This window comes from Bos taurus, chromosome 5, assembly GCF_002263795.3.
Source record: "Bos taurus isolate L1 Dominette 01449 registration number 42190680 breed Hereford chromosome 5, ARS-UCD2.0, whole genome shotgun sequence".
In the NCBI taxonomy this organism is placed as follows: domain Eukaryota; kingdom Metazoa; phylum Chordata; class Mammalia; order Artiodactyla; family Bovidae; genus Bos; species Bos taurus.
Genome location: NC_037332.1, coordinates 68836003 through 68856026, shown reverse-complemented (window position 1 = coordinate 68856026; position 20024 = coordinate 68836003). Strand labels below are relative to the sequence as shown.

General features: G+C 41.7%; 1 protein-coding gene across 8 annotated transcripts in view; it reads right to left on the bottom strand.

The window, feature by feature from the left end:
- Positions 1-20024, bottom strand: part of C5H12orf75 (chromosome 5 C12orf75 homolog) — a 91702-nt gene that overhangs the window by 58944 nt on the left and 12734 nt on the right. For all 8 annotated transcript variants that reach the window (XR_806707.4, XR_003034548.2, XR_806706.4 and 5 more), the window contains 1 exon segment: positions 16620-16644. Coding sequence is in view for 5 of the 8 variants with exons in the window: in NM_001145202.1 (NP_001138674.1) it covers positions 16620-16644 (25 nt within the window). In the remaining 3 variants the exon portion in view is untranslated.

The following is a 20024-nucleotide window of genomic DNA, read 5'->3' as shown; positions in this document are numbered from 1 at the left end:
AGGGAGTAATGGAAATAAAAACAAAAATAAACAAGTGGGACCTAATTAAACTTAAAAGATTTTGCACAGCAAAGGAAACTACAAACAAGGTGAAAAGACAACCTTCAGAATGAGAGAAAATAATAGCAGAGGAAACAACCGACAAATAATTAATTTCCGAAATATACAAGGCAGCTCATACAACTCAATACCACAGAAACAAACAACCCAATCAAAAATTGGGGAAAAGACCTAAACAGACATTTCTCCAAAGAAGATATACAGATGGCTAACAAACACATGAAAAGATGCTCAACATTGCTCATTATTAGAGAAATGTAAATCAAAACTACAATGAGATACCACCTCACACCAGTCAGAATGGCCATCATCAAAAAGTCTACACACAATTAATGCTGGAGAGGGTGTGGAGAAAAGGGAACACTCTTGCATTGCTGGTGGGAATGTAAATTGATACAGCCACTATGGAAGACTGTTTGGAGATTCCTTAAAAAACTAGGAATTAATCCACCATATGACCCAGCAATCCCACTACTAGGCATATACCCTGAAGAAACCAAAATTGAAAAAGAAACATGTACCCCAGTGTTCATTGCAGCACTATTTACAATAGCCAGAACATGGAAGCAACCTAGATGTCCAGTAAGATGAATGGATAAAGAAGCTGTGGTACATATATTCAATGGAATATTACTCAGTCATAAAAAGGAATGCATTTGAGTCAGTTCTAATGAGGTGGACAAACCTAGAGCCTATTATACAGAGTGAAATAAGTCAGAAAGAGAAATATAAATATTGTATACTAATGCATATATACAGAATCTAGAAAGATGGCACTGATGATTTATCTGGAGGGCAGCAGTGGAGAAACAGACATGGAGAACAGACCTATGGATGTGGCGGGAGGGAAGGAGGGAGAAGGTGAGATGTACAGAGGGAGTAACATGAAAATTTACAATACCATATGTGAAATAGATAGCCAATGGGAATTTGCTATATATGACGCAGGGAACTCAAACAGGAGCTCTGTAACAATCTAGAAGGGTGGGATGGGAGGGAGACGGGAGGGAGCTTCGGGAGGGAGGGGACGTGGGTGTACTGTGAATCAGCTGATTCTTGTTGATGTCTGACAGAAAACAACAAAATTCTATAAAGCAAAATTATCCTTCAATTAAAAAATAATTAAAAAAAGAAAAAAAAACCTTCTAGGGCAGTAATCCACTTCTAAATAACAGTTCTGAAACAGTTCAGGAGTCAACGCTCAGGTGCCTACAAGCAGAGACACTGAAGATGGGAAATGTGAATGAAGGCATTCAGGGACAAGAATTCCCCTGAATTTACCACAAATGGAGAAGAAACCTTGAGAATAAGGCTTCTACCAAGAGAACCAAAACACAGGGGTATAGGAGGTAAGGGACCACGTACCATAAATCAAACTGCCTCGAAACAAAAACGGAAAGGTGACTCACCAATTTCCCTCCCTTTTCTCCTGCCCCAGCCCCAGTTTCATCACGATGGAGGCTGACGTCAATAAGGGGGAAGGAAAACCTGCACAAATTATTAATACCAAGGGGTCGACAGCTGGAAACAACCATGTGGCCTATCTAGACAAAATCTGCTCCCGCAGGGAAGCTGTGTTGGACCCTCCCTCCCCACACTGCCATGTGGGGACAAGGACTCAAGCAACATCCTCCTTTGCCACCTGGCTCCCCGTTAGGTTCCCCCAAAGGGGACGCTCAAGAGACATAAAGTGCAGGAAGAGGGGAAAGGACTGCCCTTTCCAGCTCTGCGTGCTGCTCCTGCCTGCAGTAGCCCGGAAGCTGGTTCATGGGACCAGCCTTGCTGACACTCTGTTTCTGGTCATCACAGCTCAAGTGGGCAGGCAATGGATACTATGTGGCCTCCAGCTGTGGTTCCTGCTGGATTACGAAATTCAGATGTGACACCAGCCTGGCAGTGCCCTCTCCCCAGAAGTGAGCATCCCAGCCCCAGAGAACCCCCTCCTCTTCCAGCTCTTGGATTCTGGAAACCCCAACCTTTTTTCCTTTGTCACTCCTTCCCTAGGAGTGGTAGCCACTTCCTGATATAATGTTCCCTATTATCTTAGTCTTCCTTTCTCACATCCTCAATCCTCCATGACCTGCTTAACCAATTCCTAATGGTAAATTCTCTCTGCTAACATAGCTAATGTGGTTTCCTTTACCCTAAGTGGACACTAACTGATATATTACTTGGTAGCAAGAGTGAGGTTAATCTTGCACCCCCTGGACTGTATGTGTCTCACTAAAGTATTTAAAGGATGTGTTATTTCCTGTTTATCAGGTCTAATCTCTATAACATCATCAATGTACTAGACCAGTATGATGTGCTATAAGGTGTCAATAACATCAAGATATTGCAGAATACAGAATGAGCGGCAAGACTACAATGGTATACTGTTGACCCTACCAGGTAAAAGCAAACTGCTTCTGTAATCCTTGCAAACTGGTTCAGAGATAAAGCATTCGACAAACGTTGCATAACAGAAGCTAGGGTCTATGTTGATTGTTTTCAGTAAAGATACCGTATGTTGAACAGCAGCTGAAGTTGGAATGATCATTTCATTAAACTTAACAAGAATCCAAAGTCAGCCTTTAAAATAAATCTGCCTTCTGCACAGACCAAACAGACAAGTTAAAAGGAGATATGAGAAGTGTCTTCATGTTTTCCTTTTTCCACATCTTTGGTGGGGGCACTAATTCCTGCAACTCCAGGAATTCAATGTTCCTGTTTGTATATTATTCTGGTACAGAAGGGAAATCCGATGGGCTTCTACTTGACCTTTCCTACCATGACAGCCAATGTGGGAATTCTTTCAGTTTCCAAATACATCTACCCTGATTATGAACTCACAAACAAAGGAAATGACCAGAGCCTGGGATCTGCAGACTACTGGACTCACCACAGTTTTCAGGTTAGCCAAAATTCCACTGTTTCCCTGACCACTATAAGCCCACACATGGGCTGATGGCCCAGAATGGCATATTGCATCCTCAGGCATTAATATCAACCAGAGCCAGTGCCTAGAAATCTCTAGAAGGTCCAGGTACTTCCTTCTGTTCTGGGCACAGGTGCTCTAATGAATGAACACAACTCTGAGAAGATATAAAAGAATCTCTACCATGAATGTATGCAGCCATGTTTAAAATTCCCTCAAGGGAATGTGGCCTTAATCACTCTGAATCTGACTTGAGTCTGGAAACTGGGTTAAGAAGCCATGCCTTTCCATTGTGATGATCTCAGTTCAAGTTTCTGGCTCACACACCAGAAGTCTCCCTCTTACAAAATACATAAAGGCAGAAAAGGAACCTTGAGGCCATGTTTCTCATTTATCCCTAGGGAGAGTGTAATCAACTAGCTATTCTCAAAATTCCTTCCAAGATGAAACAATGTGCCTCTTCATCCTGCTGCCCATGTTGGTGAGTATGCCTATCTTGTCCTGGGTGATTGAGTTCTTGATTTTTTTTTCACTGGAGTATAGTAGCTTTGGGGCTTCCCAGGTGTCTCATGGGTAAAGAATCCACCTGCCAATGCAGGAGTCACAAGAGACGAGACGTGGGTTCGATCCCTGGGTTGGAAAGATCCCCTGGAAGAGGAAATGGCAACCCAATCCAGTATTCTTGCCTGGGAAATCCCATGGACAGAGAAGCCTGGTGGGCTACAAAAAGTCAGACACAACCGAGCAACTGAGTATGCATGCACACACAGTTGCTGTACAATGCTGTGCTAGTTTCTGCTGTACACCAATGTGAATCAGCTATAAGTATACATATATCCCCTCCCTCTTGATTGGGTGGTTGAGTTCCTGACCTCTGCTTCTCTGGGATCCCGTCCCCTTAAGGAAACAAAGTACCCATCTCAAGGGCAGCATCTTCCATTGTCACAGCCACGTTACAGAGAATGATCCCCCTGGATACTCCCTTCACTATGTGTTTCTCAATTTGCTCAGTGCCTGGGGAAGGGGCTCTCCTCTGTGGTGGGGAGCAGCTCACACTTGAAAAATCCACACCAGCATTCCGATCTCCTCAAACCTTTGGATTCCCTCCTCCCTATCACACCAGGCAAGTTCTCCCCTGGTGAGAGTGTAAACTCCTTCAGTTAAAGTTTATCAACCAAGTTGACTACACTGTTAAGAGTCCCAGCCATGAAACTGAATTATTAAGTCTAGAATCTGTTAAATAATAAATTCAGTCTCCTTATACACTCCTTCCTCCTTGGTCTCACATCTTTAGAAGCCATTTCTACACATGTTCCCAAGGATTGTGGTAAAAGAAACTTTCAAAATCCTGCAATTACTTAGCAGTATAAGCTCTTTCCTCCCAGGCCAGACTTTGTGCTTGTCCGTGGGAGCACCCTGAGATCTGATCTACTTTTGGGTACAAAAACAGTAAGGGTTGGTTGCAGCAGGTCCGAGTAAGAAAACCACCCCCTAACAAAGCAACCACCCAGGCGAGGGGACCCAACTCCATGCCTCCTACCCAGCTGGTCTACCCCATTCCAAAGGCCCTGCTAGGAAAACAGTTTCTGGCTGGCAAAGATTGGGAGAGCAAGTCAATTCTTCGTTAGCTCCACCTCAATTCTAATGTACGCCAGTCTACTGCTCGAGAGAGAGGAAATGGGAAATAGAAGAGGCTACAACAGTTGTCTCTAATCTAACCAGGTGCCCACAGACTTCTCCCGGAAATGTGGAACTGAATCTAAAACAGCTAACAGAAAGCCCTGCCAACTAACACAGTTCTAATGCCTTAATATCATGACAAAGGCAGCACGTTGAGAAAGTCACACCACCCCCCCCTGCCCCCTGATTTCTGACCTCCACAACTAAGTGAAGAAGAGGCGGGAGTATGGAGAAGCAGGTGGCTGGCATTTTTATTCAGTGGTGTAGGCAACCACATATTTGAATAATTTTAAGGGTCTGGAAAGGCCATGATTTAAATATAGTTTGATTTTACCTGGTGGCAAAAGTTACAAATTCAAATTCTCTATTATTGGTCAGGTGTGCCTCAGTGTCAATGACGGGAAAGGCATGTGAGAAAGGGGGCCACGCCCCAAGGAAGGGGCTGGAACTAAGAGCTGGGACTGCACTGTCCATTTTACGGTCGTGCCCAGGATGCATAGTAGAAGAAGACATACTTCCTGGGTCCAAAGAGTTAAAGAACAAAATAGTACTAAAGGACTTGGATTAATTGTAGCAAGTAGTTTCCTCCATTTTCAAATCCCCATGAGCTAATACTCTACAGAGTAAACTTATGTGATAAACTTGCTTTTTCCAGAAGCATGACTAAAAGCCTATTGGTATATTGCTTTCTCTAGTTTCAAGACAGTGTCTTATTTCTGAGCATATACGGTACTTGAAGTGGGCTGCCCTAGTAGCTCAGATGGTAAAGAATCTGCCAGTAATGCAGGATACCTGGGTTCGATCCCTGGGTTGGGAAGATCCCCTGGAGAAGGGAATGGCTACTCACTCCAGTAATCTTGCCTGGCGAATCCCATGGACAGAGCCTTGATGGGCTACAGTCCATGGAGTGGCAAAGAGTTGGACATGATGGAGCGACTAACTAACACACACACCCAGCATTTGAAAATTTGTGGAAAGTGACATCATATTTGAGAAAAAAATGTAACAGCATCATATTACTTAAACAAAAGGTCACATCCCATCGTAAGGGGGAAAAAAACTTTAAACTGCACACGCAAAAAAACACACTTCCTAAGAACCATGGAACACATATTAATAATTTTGGACTAGGTTTATAAAAATACACTGGACATTTAATTACCATTGGGTATCTTTTTGTTAGCAAAGACTTAGCTTCTTTTATCAAAGGACAGGTGTTCCAGGAGAAAGAAAAGGTTAAAGCCACCCACTGAGTTTTACCATAAGCTCCTACAGTAAGGTCACCCGCTCCCAAGCTCTGACTCAGATTCTCAGCCACTGCATCAATAAAAATGTTTGGAGAGTCAAGCATGATTGAGGGTAGACCACTAGTCTATTATCTCCCCCACTTTGGGGACTGCTGAAAAGCTAAATTAGCAGTTGATAGTTTAAAAATGACACATCCTTGCAGAGTGGTATAGTGTTTAGTGATTTCTGTCTCACCAAAGTTGCCCCGATTTGAGGCCATGTGAGAAAAAGAAAAAAAAAGAAAAAGCAACCGTTAGTTTCAAAACTACTTTCTTATATCTAAGTTTCCACCAAATACTTCTAGCCCACTTCCGGTGAAACCAGCATGGTTCTTTCCTAACCCTTCTCAGATTGACTGTCTATACTGATTCAGATTTGCTCGTCAATGCACACCTGTCTGCTTCCTATTAGCTTTGCACACCTTCTCGAAATGAACCAGAGACACTGACTTTCTCTCTAATTATAAATAAGCTCGGACTGCTTTTAAGTCAAGGTTCCAGAAGGTGAGCTGCCTTCCAACCAGCTCCATGTCTGTGGTTGCTCTTTGGCACTGGCTGGTTTTCCTCTGCCTGTTCTTTCTTCATTAATGTATTTTGTGCATTGTTGTTTAGTCACTAAGCATGTCTGACTATTTGCGACCCCATGGACTGTAGCCCACCAGGCTCCTCTGTCCATGGGATTTCTCAGGCAAGAATACTGGAGTGGGTTGCCATTCCCTCCCGCAGGGGCATCTTCCCCACATCCCCACCCAGGGATGTTCGAACCTGCATCTTTTGCATTGACAGGCAGATTCTTTACCACTGAGCCACCAGGGAAGCCCATTTTGTGCATATACCTATATAAAACTAAATAGCCACACCAAATACCTAAACCCTTTCATCAGTTTATACCACTATGTGAAGTCACTCAGTCGTGTATGACGCTTTTCGACCCCATGAACTGTAGCCTGCCAGACTCCTCCATCTATGGGATATTCCAGGCAGGAATACTGGAGTGGGTTGCCATTTCCTTCTCCAGGGGACTGAACCCAAGTCACCCACATTGCAGCCAGACTCTTTACTATCTGAGCCACCAGAGAAGCCCCTTATTATTCCACTACGATGTCCATTTATCAACGATCACGTAGAGACCTTATTCTGAATTACTACAGCAAATACAAACCACTACTTTTTTCCTTTCTCAGTAGCGCTTGGTAATAAAAATATTTTCGTCACTATATTTGCTTAGTTTCTGGGTTACATAAAATAGCTGTCCTCAGGGACCAACAGAAGGGTTTCAGAGGTAAAATAATGAACCCACAGCATGGATACATTAGGTGCATTCGCCAGAACAAACACAGATGATAAATATCAGACAGCCGCCAGCCACTCCAATTAATATCTCCTCAAGCATGGTGGCTACAGTTGCCTTAAAATTCATAAAGTTCTTATTTCCCGAGCCTTCCAGAACAACATAGTTCCGTGGCAAAGAAATTATTTATTTTTCATTTATTTTGTCTAGAAAAGTGTTCTAAATATAGCATTATTCTTATTAACGATGATCTAAGAAGTAGAAAACAGTCTGCAGTCTTTTCTTTTCCCCTATTTGCAGTGTAACAAAAGAGGCCAAGCTTGCTGTGATTTGTAAACAGTACAATTTCAATATGAACCTCCGGGGGATCATTTGTGTAGCTCCAATGATCTAGTTTTAGCAACCATTCATGATCGACTTTGGAAGAAGCTTATTAATTGACAGTGTTTCCTTCTACCCACTCTACAGTCCTCCAAATAAAGTGCAATCATTCAATTTTCTCTGTAAGAGGTTTTTACGATGACTCCTGCTTTTCAGGGAAATTCAAATCAATTCCACCAAGCATTCAGTTACAAATGATTTTGGACAGAATTAACGTTTTATCACTGACTGTTTGGGCCTATGTGTAATATCATTCATGTCTTCACAATCTCGAAACGCCTTGGGACAGTAGTTAGCTTTCCGTCTCTTTCCTCGGTCAGACCTCTTAGCCAATGTTGGTCCCTTTCTTTCTTCCAGAATGTATATTACCGGAGAACTTGAGTAACATTTGCTCTTTGTATAGGGTTTAATGGGTCAAGAATTAAATTGCAATTTCCCTTACCCCTCTCCTGCTCTCCTTCTAAGAAGCACATGCTGCTGCTAAGTCACTTCAGTCGTGTCCGACTCTGTGCGACCCCATAGACAGCAGCCCACCAGGCTCCCCCGTCCCTGGGATTCTCCAGGCAAGAATACTGGAGTGGGTTGCCATTTCCTTCTCCAATGCCTGAAAGTGAAAAGTGAAAGTGAAGTCGCTCATAGTGTTGGATTATTTCAATACTGGCTGTAGAAGTATCCTTTGCTACAAGGCAGGCAGGAATGTTCTCTCCTCCTTAAGGAACCTTGCTTTCCCCTGATGTATCACTTTTCTCAAAACCTAAGGAATAAGTAGCTAGTTTTCCCTTGTCCCAGTGTCACCAAACAGGAGATGGAGCCAGAATACTTCCAACCTCTCCAAAGCACTCTTTCAGCTGAGGTCAATTTTATTTTCACTCCAAAATTCTCCTCTTTGGCATCAGAACCTTGCCATAACAGACCCTGGATGCACTGAAGATTTTGGCCCTGACTCAAAGGTTTTCTTTCTCACCATCATTATCTTGGACAATTTTAAATCCCATGAAAACCATTCAGTCGACCTCTTGCTTCACATTTTGCTAACTTCCTCTATCCCAGCAATTTTTACTGCTCTTCTAATAACTTACTCCCATGGGTGCTCCATGGAGCTTAGTTCCAGCAAATATTTCACCTCTCATATTTTAGAGTAGACAATTCCACTCCCTAGGGGGGAAAACAATCTTCCTTTGATCTCCCATCCCTAGCGCCCAACCCCAAAGAAGCCTCCAGTCCACACACCTCTCGGCTCTACCCTTTTATCAGCCACTTAGTGCTTCCCCTCCCCCCCTCTCCAGCAAGTGCCTTGTAGTCAAACATTTCAGCAATACTTGCTGGTCACCAATCCCTCTCTATCCCTGAATGAACACGCCCAATTGTTTCTCTGCCTGTTCCTATTCCACAGCGTCCCACGGAGGAAAATCTAATCATGTGTTGATGGACAAACAATGGGAATGTGAGATTTCTAACCACAGCGAGGCCCTTGATGCACTGGGTCTTCTCCCATCAGTGATTCATGACAGTTCAGTTCAGTTCAGCTCAATCGCTCAGTTGTGTCCAACCCTTTGTGACCCCATGAATCGCAGCACGCCAGGCCTCCCTGTCCATCATCAACTCCCGGAGTTCACCCAGACTCACGTCCATCGAGTCAGTGATGCCATCCAGCCATCTCATCCTCTGTCGTCCCCTTCTCCTCCTGCCCCCAATCCCTCCCAGCATCAGAGTTTTTTCCAATGAGTCAACTCTTCACATGAGGTGGCCAAAGTACTGGAGTTTCAGCTTTAGCATCAGTCCTTCCAAAGAACGCCCAGGGCTGATCTCCTTCAGAATGGACTGGTTGGATCTCCTTGCAGTCCAAGGGACTCTCAAGAGTCTTTTCCAACACCACAATTCAAAAGCATCAATTCTTCGGCACTTGGCTTTCTTGACAGAGGCACTGGCCAAATCTTTTCAACAACCCTTAAACCACCTAGTAATTCTAGCTACAATTTATGAGGGAGGGACAACACATAATACCAAGTATTATGCTAGGATACTAAATATACTGTATCAATAACCATCATAACCCTTAAGAGGTTGCTTAACTTCTCTGTCTCCCATCTCCCCATTTGTAAAATGAAAAAGAACTACTGTCTTCATCACACTGTTGGGGGTAGTGAGTGAGATGATAGACTTCAAGTACTGGAATTCACTCTATGGTATGCAGTTCTCAATAAAGATAAGCTATTAAAGTTGAGAATGATGATGATAATGATGAAGATGGCTACCCTGAACAGTTAATATCATCCCAGTGTTATGATGGCACTGGTGGTCAGGAATCCACCTGCCAATGCAGGATACACAGTTTCAATCCCTGGGAGAAGGAAATGACAACCTGCTCCAGTATTCTTGCCTGGAAAATTCCATGGATAGAGGAGCCAGTCAATGGGGTCACCAAGAGTCAGACACACCTGAGCACGCATGCACAGTTAAGGGTGGAAAGAAGTTTAAACTCAGGTCTCTCTGCTTCCAAAATGCAGGTTTTTTCAATGCTAAATACTTTCCTACCCCCAGAAAATGGGTAAAATTTTTGAGTAGCAAGCTACCTTCCCGGAGAAGGCAATGGCAACCCACTCCAGTACTCTAGAAAATCCCATGGACGGAGGAGCTTGGTAGGCTGCAGTCCATGGGGTCTTGAAGAGTCCGACATGACTGAGCGACTTCATTTTCACTTTTCATGCATTGGAGAAGGAAACAGCAACCCACTCCAGTGTTCTTGCCTGGAGAATCCCAGGGACGGCGGAGACTGGTGGGCTGCCATCTATGGGGTTGCACAGAGTCGGACATGACTGAAGCGACTTAGCAGCAGCAGCAGCAAGCTACCTCACCCTCATTAAACAGCCTTGCATGCCACTTCACAGAGGAGAAACAAAGTTATCAGATACACTCAGATCTTTAATTAGAAGAAGGCTCAGCTGACACAGATATATTAGACATGGGAAATTTAAAAAGGATTCCAAGGAAACTCAAGACTGGAGATATGTAATTTCAGCTTTTTAAAAAGACTGAGGTTTGATGTGTTTTATGGTAACTCATTCCAAGATATTTTTCTCTATAGCTGTTACCTTCCATAACAATAAAACTGCTTTGTCAAGAAAAATCTTAATGAAATATCACTTTACAAGTTTTAAGTGAAAGAAGTATTTGAATAACCTTGTTTAAATTGAGTGGCTATGATCTTTTATTTTCAACAGCAAACATTAAATTTGATTCAACTTGTTTAATACTGTTTCTTATTCAAAATATATTTGTAAAACACACACACACACTGAAAAGTAAATCAAGGGGTGGGCTGAATTGAGAGACTGGAATCGACTTATATACACTAATAAAATAGATAACTACCAAGAACCTATTATATAGCACAGGGAACTCGACTCGGTGTGCTGTGGTGACTTAAATGGGAAGGAAATCCTAAAAAGAGGGATATATGTATGCATATGGCTGATTCATTTTGCTATATAGCAGAAATTGACAGAGCAGTATAAAGCAACTATACTCCAATAAAAATTAAATCAAAAGATTATTTTGAAATAATATAAAAGTTGATCTACATGAAGAACCTGCTTTTTTTCTGCCTGCCCCATTATAATTCTCTCCCATTTTGGTAACAGCATCCCAATTTTTCTTTGGTGTGGGAACCACTGTTCTCCCACTATTTAAGGTTAGGTGAGGCTAACGACACTGATTGGCTCCAGCAGTTGGCACGTGACCAAGGCCTGGCCAATGAGAAACCATGTCCTCGTGGCCCACTGACTGGTTCAGAGAGGGGCACCTGATCCCATGTCTTGGCCAGGGAGAGCCTAGCGCTATGACTTGATCAATCTTCAGGGAAAGAGAAGCTCTTTTTTCATGGGAATTAAGCCAATGAGATAAAAACTGGCCATCTCCTTCACCACTGAAGAAAAGCTGCCTCAGAATGGAGCCAAACACAGGAAAGCAAAGATGAAAGAGTTTCTTCCTGTCATTTGATCACCTGGATCCAGCTGTGACTATGGCTGAACCCCTGGAGCTTTTCCGTTACACGTGCCAATAAATTCCTTTATGTTTGTTTGTTTAGGCCAGTTTAAGCTGGGCTTCTGCCATTTCCAACCAAAAATATCCCAACACAACCTATCTGTGCCAAATAGCTAAGATAAATTCCCTGAAATAAAAGCATGGTTGACTTTCAGGTTTGTGAAAACAGTCAAATGTCATCAAGTTGAATTCACTTCTATTTCGTTCTGCATGTGAGGGTTCTGTGGTTTAATTTTGATGAGAGGGAGTGAGAAAAACAAAAGTCTCACTCCCTGATATACATGTAGGTCTGTCCTATGATGATTAAATTTCTATATATCTTTACTCATACTTTCTTCCTTATCTCAAGCTGGTAAGGTGAACCTTCTATGTTTTTAATCTTTCTTGCATGTTCTAGAATCTACATCCATCAATTATTCTCTCCTTCACACAGATAACCCCTCCCCAAACCACCCTCAGCTTTTCTTGCTCTACTGGTTCCTATACTCTCACCTATCGGTGTACCTTCTGTCTCCTCTGTAAAAATAAATAGAGAATGAAAACCAAACTTCAATATATAAAATCACCCATACACATAATCAGGCAGAAAGAATCACAAAGAAATGGAAGAAAATAATGTAAAATATTAATGCTGATTGTCTATTGTCTCTCATGGTAGAATAACAGCTGATTTTTTTCTTTTTTTAAAATGCTTTTCTGTGGTTTACAAATTTCCTTAGTATTTATTTTATAACAGAAATGTATTTCTTAAAATACATTTCCTCTTCAAGCTACCACATTTTTCCATCCCTTACTGTCTAATATTGTAAAACAAAAGACCAGGCATCACTTCCTCACTCCTAGTTCACGGCCACACTGACTCTACTGGTATTCACTCCACTCAACTGAAACCATATCCCCCAGTGACTAGTGTGGCCATCATGTCGCATTCAATGGTTTCTCTTCTCCCTTTAGCTCATGTGACCTCTTTGGGTCATTAGCCATCCCTTCCCCTGGCTCGAGTTTGAAACCACAGAGCTATCGTTTCACCTCAGGTTTTCCTTTCCTTTCCTTCCCTATTCAGTCGTTCAACAGGTCTTATCAATGACATTTCCAGGTGCGCCCTGAATGCATCATCGCCTTAGCTCCTTGCCCGTGTCCTGTCTGCTGTCTGCCCCTCTCGTGGCCTCAGCCCCACTACTGCTCTGTGCCTCCACCCCTCCCCCATCTCACACAGCCCACTGCCCTGGGAGTCATCGCCCTAAAGCCCAAGCACAGTCATGGAAGTCCCCACCTTAAAATTCTGAATGGCTCTTGAATGCATATAAAAATCAAGTACCATGACCAGGCTGCCACCAAAGGCCCTTCACGAGCTGGTTCCGGCCCATCAGCCTCATCTTCCACATGTTGGAGCCTGTGCCACAGGCTCCGGGAACACTGGCTGACTTTCCAGAAGAGCATGAGGCTCTCTGGTACCTAAGGGCCTCTTATCGTGTTCTCTCCCCTGCCCTGCCACTCTTCCCCTCCCCACACAAACTCCTGTTCACCCTTCAAGACCCAGACTAGCATTAAATTTTGACTATTTTAATAATTAGCACTTATAATACTGTAGTTTGGTCCCCAGTAGATACTGACCTGCTCTAGGGCAAAAACATCATTTTATTTATTATATCCTGGTTTCTTGCCTATAGAAAGCAGGCAAATAATAGTAAAAGGGAGATACTGTAAAAATCCCAAACCGTCCCTAGAACACTGATTTTTATTATATATTAAAGGAGTAATTATAATGATTCTGACTTATAAAAACAATCACAACCCCCCTCAAAAGACTTTTATGTGGTCTATATAATATGCTGTGTGTCCTATTTGAAGTGCTGTACTCTCAGCATCCGTGACGTGAGTCTGGCCACTTCTTTTAATTTGAGATCAGTCTCTTTAGATGACAAACAAAAACAAAAAATTTAAATCTTCATAATAAAAGTTTAAATTGTCTTAATTTCTTGGTTTCCTCCTTCATTCATGACACCTTCTAATATTACAGTCAAGATTTATATATCTACAGCTTCTGCTTTAAAAAAAATGGTTTGAGTATACCTTTTGTGCAAGGAAAAAAATACTATACTTTTCTTTAACTTTTTCCAATTAAATCTACCAATTTACTTTTGAAGGGCTCTGGTGGCTCAGAGGTTAAAGCATCTCCCTGCAATGCAGGAGACCTAGGTTCGATCCCTGGGTCAGGAAGATCCCCTGGAGAAGGAAATGGCAACCCACTCCAGTATTCTTGCCTGGAGAATCCCATGGATGGAGGAGCCTGGTGGGCTACAGTCCACGAGGTTGCAAAGAGTCAGACACGACTGAGTGACTTCACTTTCTTTATTGAATAAAATTATATCTTTTTAGTTACAGAACTTATAAGGTACACAAAGTCACAGGACATTTAAATCTAGTGAATTCAAGATTTTAAAAAGTAGTTAAGGGACTTTCCTAGTGGCTCAGTGGTAAAGAATCTGTCTGCCAATGCAGGAAACACAGGTTTGATCTCTGATTTGGGAAGATCCCACATGCCACAGGACAACTAAGCCCATGGACCACAACTATTCAGCCTGTGCTCCAGAGCCTGGGAGCTGCAACTACTAAAGCCCACAGGCCCCAGAGCCTATACTCTGCAACAAGAGAAGCCACACAGTGAGAAGCCCATGCACCTCGACTAGAGAGTAGGCCCCGCTTGCCACATCTAAAGAAAAGCTGGAGCATCAACAAAGACCTGGCACAGTCAAAAATAAAAAATAAACAATTTAAAAGTAGCTATAGTTAAATGGCATCTCATGTCCTGGAGAAGGTAATATTGACAAAAACATCCAAAAAGCCATCACTAAATCTTCTTAGAAATTTCCATACCTTTAAAAGAAAGAAGTCATGCAACCAATCTGTCCTTAAAGAAGAATTATGAGATTCATCTGTTACACACTAGCTATGTCCCCAGCATGATACTATGAACTAGAGGGGACTTTTCTCAATTCCCAATGGAAAAAAGTCCAAACTGCTGTAAGAGTTCAAAAGAGGGAGATACCACAACTAACAGAGATCAGGGATATTCTTCTCATAAAGGGTAAGATATAAGCCAAGAAGAATAGACAGAATTTTTACAGACAGAATTCACCATTCCAGGCAGAGGGAACAGCAAAAAAAAAATTAAGGAGGCAAGACAGAAATCAGGAAGTCAGTGTAAGACCCTGAGAGTGGTCTCAGAGCACCCAGTTCCCCACTGGGCCCTTGATCTTGTCACTCCCTGACTGCAGGACTTCCTTCTCCTAAAGGCTGAAATCTAAAGGGCCTTTTCCTTTTTGCAAAGGATTCTGGACTCAATCCCATGGGCAATGGAGACTAATCTAAAATTGGGAGCAGAGATCCTGAAAGGACAGGGGATTAACCTGGCAACAATGTACAGAAAAGAAAGGGAGAGACTGAAGGAGAGATGGAGACACTGCCATACCAGGAATACATAAGGATGCTGAACGCACTCTTGCTCGATGCTTTGGTAATAAACTCAACCACTGCAACCAGGAGACTGAAGTGTTCTACACTGCTTCCTTTGTACCTCAAGTTCCATACAAAAAGCTTATTTAATCCCCCCAAAACTTTATAGCCTAATCTAATCTTCTCTGGATTCCTTTTTTGATATATATATATATATATATATATATATATATAAATGCCTGACTCTGCTTGTGACAAAAGCTTTCAAGTCCCACTGATCCTTTTGCCCCATAACTGTGCAAGCCTAAAGAAAACCTGTGAACTCCTCCATGTATGCCAACAGGGAGGAGACAGCCAGGCACTCCTCTGCCCACCACCCCGATCCACCCCCAGCACCACTCATAATAAGAAACAAAGCCACTTACCCCCTCCTTCATGCAAACTGAATGGACCAGTTTAGGAGACCACTTTGTGCTCTCTAGAAAGCCTCATTATGTGAGTAACACATCTTCTCCTGCCCTCTTGGTCTGTGTGTGTGGCACCATCAGTCTTGACCTCCAAACCGATTGCAGTGGCTTGGACAGAGGCTGGTCCCACAATCCATGGAGTGACTACAAACACTCCTTTTTCTATTTTTGTCCTTGGGGGCTCTTCATCCCTACCTTCTCCCTTCCCTACACCACCCTCACTACCCAGCTCCCTAAATGACACTTTTTTTTTCAGAATATTTGCATTTTATTTATCTCTTTTTTAACTGAAGTATAGTTGATTTACAATGTTGTGTTAGTTTCTAATGTAATACAGCAAAGAGATTCAGTTATATGTATATATTCAGTCATATACATATATTCTTTTTCATATTCTTTTCTATTATGGTTTATTACAGAATATTGAATATAGTTCCCAGTGCCACAAACACTCTTAAATAGTGAACTACTGCAATGTCCTGTCTATACCTAGATTCAAGGTAGGAAGAAGCAAAGAAGATGCATGATGGAAACCCTCAAACGGTCCTGTGGTCTAAAATTCCACTCAATACTGATTGCCTCAAATGGACATATACATTCACTCAAACGTCTATTTATCACTTCAAAGCAATTCAGTGTGTCTTTAGTAAATGCTTGGCTCGCACCCCTCCCAAAGGGCTAAACTCTAAGATGTTGCATAGTCATAGAAGCTAGGTGCTTAATTCTGCTGTAATCACAGGCTTGCAATTAGAAGAAATCTCTACACAGCTAGGATGGAAACACAATTAAACATTTCCTTTTCATAAAGTTCTGGGTTAAAGTGCTAGGGCAACTTAAAGGCTAAAATAAAAAGCCACAAATAATCCCTTTATTCAAATAGCACTTTAGTTACAAATCAAATGAAAGCCTTGATTTGTGTTCAGTACAGAAAGTACTTCCATGTCTTTTCAGCCAAGCCTGCATATCTAAAGGTCATAATCATGAAAACAGTGTCTTCCTCAGAAACAGTTTAGAAAATCATAATATTAAGTACTTACACATCTTTAGCTGCTCCTGCAGGGCCTGGAAGAAAAAAAAAAGATATTTTCTTGTTATCTTGATAACACTGGTACAAAAATCTTAAGCCCAGTATCCAACTAAAATAACTTTTTCAAGAGATGAGTTGAGAATATGATTTTTTGAAAGATCATCTCACAAAAGAAGAAAAAGGAGAGCAGAAAAATCATAAAAAGCCAAATCTTAGGTTTAGAATTTATTCTGTCCATTTTTAACAATTCCTATAAATTATAACAGATTATTCCCTGGTGGCTCAGAGGTTAAAGTGTCTGCCTGCAATGCAGGAGACTGGGTTCAATCCCTGGGTCAGGAAGATCCCCTGGAGAAGGAAATGGCAACCCACTCCAGTGTTCTTGCCTGGAGAATCCCAGGGACAGAGGAGCCTGGCGGGCTACAGTCCATGGGGTCGCAAAGAGTTGGACACGACTGAGTGACTTCATTTATCTTATCTTTATAAATTATAAAGTCCTGATTCTGAAAGGAATTTTATAAGATGCCCCAACCTAATCTGCTAATTCTACAGATACAGTAACAAATTTGAGAAGTATTTTCTTTTCTAAGCCACATGACTTCTAAGCTGGTACCCTACATGGAACTGTCATGTTACACTATGCACTAATCAAAAAGTTAAGCAAAGTCATCACATGACAAAATGGAGACGACATCCTAAATGAATTGGGAAGTCTCGAAGATGCCAGCCCAGCTCCAAAAGGAGTAACATTCATTTCCAACTCTTGTCCTATTTGCTATTGAACCCTCTCATTTTTGCTTCCCATCCACATGTCAAAAACCCATTCCTCTCACTTATCACAGATTCTCTGCCCACAACACAGTTCCATCTGCACTTCTGCCCCCTAATATCCTTACCTAAACAAACAGAACTTAGTTCCAACTTTAAAAGCTACATGGAATTCAGTATCATTTAACCTCTTATAAGTTCACTTCCCTCATGTCAAATGAGGAAAATAAAAACATCTGTCTCAAAACTTACCATGAAGTTCTTTAAAATCTATATATCTCTATCAAAATACCAATGACATTTTTCAAGAAAATAAAACAAATAATACTAAAATGTCTATGGAACCACAGCAGACCCTGAATTGCTAAAGCATCTTCTCAAGAACAAATCTGGAGGCATCATGCTCTTGATTTCAAACTACATGACAAAGCTATAGTAATCAAAACAGTATGTTATTGGCAAAAAAAACAGACACACAGATCAATGGAGCAGAATAGAGAACCCAGAAGGAAACCCATGCATACATGCTCAATTAATTTACAACAAATGAGGCAAGAAGATGCAACGTGGAAAGCATAGTCTTTTCAATAAACTGTGCTGGGAAAACTGGACAGTCGTATGCAAAAAAATGAAACTAAACAACTATCTTACATCGTACACAAAAATTAACTCAAAATGAATTAAAGCCTTATATGTAAGACCTGATACCATAAAACTCCTAGAGGAAAACATAGGCAGTAAGTTACTTGACACTGATCTTAGAAATTAATGTTTGGATCTGATTCCAAGAGCAAAGGCAACAAAAGCAAAAATAAACAAGTGGGGCTGCATCAAATCTTTTAAATTCCTGCACAGCAAAGGAAACCATCAACAAAATCAAAGGACAACCTACTGAACGGAAGAAGACACTTCTAAATTGCATATCTGATGCAAGAGGTTAATATTATAAATATATAAAGAACTCATAAAACTCAATAGCAAGAGAGAAAGAGAGGTTGAGAGAGAGAGAGAAAAACCAGCTTGATTTTTAAATGGGTAAATAATCTGAATAGACATTTTTCCAAAGATGACATACAGATAGCCAATCGGTACATGAAAACATGCTCAACAAGTCTAATCATCAGAGAAATGCAAATCAAAAACCACAAGATATCACCTCATACCTGTGAGAATGCTTACTTTCAAAAAAGACAACAAATAACAAGTGTTGGCAAGTGATGTGGAAAAAGGAGGATACCAGTGCACGCTCTTGGTGGGAATGTAAATCAGTGCAGTCACTACAGAAAACAGTACAGAAGTTCCTCAGAAAAATTAAAAATAGAACTATCATGCTGCTGCTGCTAAGTCGCTTCAGTCGTGTCCGACTCTGTGCGACCCCATAGACGGCAGCCCACCAGGCTCCCCCGTCCCTGGGATTCTCCAGGCAAGAACACTGGAGTGGGTTGCCATGTCCTTCTCCAATGCATGAAAGGGAAAACGGAAAGTGAAGTCGCTCGGTCATGGCCGACTCTTCGTGACCCCATGGACTGCAGCCTACCAGGCTCCTCCGTCCATGGGATTTTTCAGGCAAGAGTACTAGAGTGGGTTGCCATTGCCTTCTCCAGAGGATCTTCCCAAACCAGGGATTGAACCTGGATCTCCTGCACTGCATCACTGTTATTAGCAGTCACATTTTCCTTAGTATCTCAATTTTCCTATCTATGAAGTGGGAGTTAACTCCTGTACAAGTCACAGAGGTATGAAAATAAAGGAAAACATGCTACAAAATAAAAACAAGTCTGCAGGAAAAGTTATTGCCAAAATTGTAAGAACTTTATCGGAGAGATATTAATCTAGGACGTATAATACTGCAAATTCAAAGAAAAGAATAAAGATAATCAAGACTATGTGTCAGGCTTCCCTGATGGCTCAGTGGTAAAGACTCTGCTTGCCAGTACAGTAGACATGAGTTCAATCCCTGACCTGGGAAGATCCCACATGCCGTGGAGCAACTGAGCCAGTGCACCACAACTACTGAGGCTGTGCTCCAGAGCCCTGGAGCCACAACTACCAAAACCCGGGTGCCCTAGAGCCCTTGCTCCCCAAGAAGAGAAGCCCCTGCAATGAGAAGCCTGTGCACCACACTATAGAGAAGCCCCTGCTTACCACAACTAGAGAAAAAGCCCAAGCAGCAATGAAGACCCAGCACAGCCAAAAAATAAATACAATTATTTTAAAATGAATTTTAAAAAGAGTATGTCTCAAATAAATTCTTTAAAGGTTTTGACCAAACCTGAACTTTGTAACAAACTTAAGACTCTTTACTCAGGGGAGAGTAATATTTCTGTTTCACAACTCTCACTAAGATTATATAAATAAAAATGGCTTTGGAATCTGAGATCATAAAACCAAAAAAAAAAAAAATCCTAAAATTTAAAAAAATCTTAAACATAATAACAGTGGAGAGTTCAACAGGAAAAAATAAAAGATTTAGTGCCACCAAAAACCCATAAAAATGGACATTTTATTTCAGAATCAAAACAAGCATGAGAATCTGGGAGAAAGTCTAAAAAGAAAATAAATATCCTCGTTTTCTTAGTTTCATTTTCATGGAAAAAGATGGGGAATGATTGGGGGTTGCAGTGCTCAGGGGAGGAGAGAGCAGAAG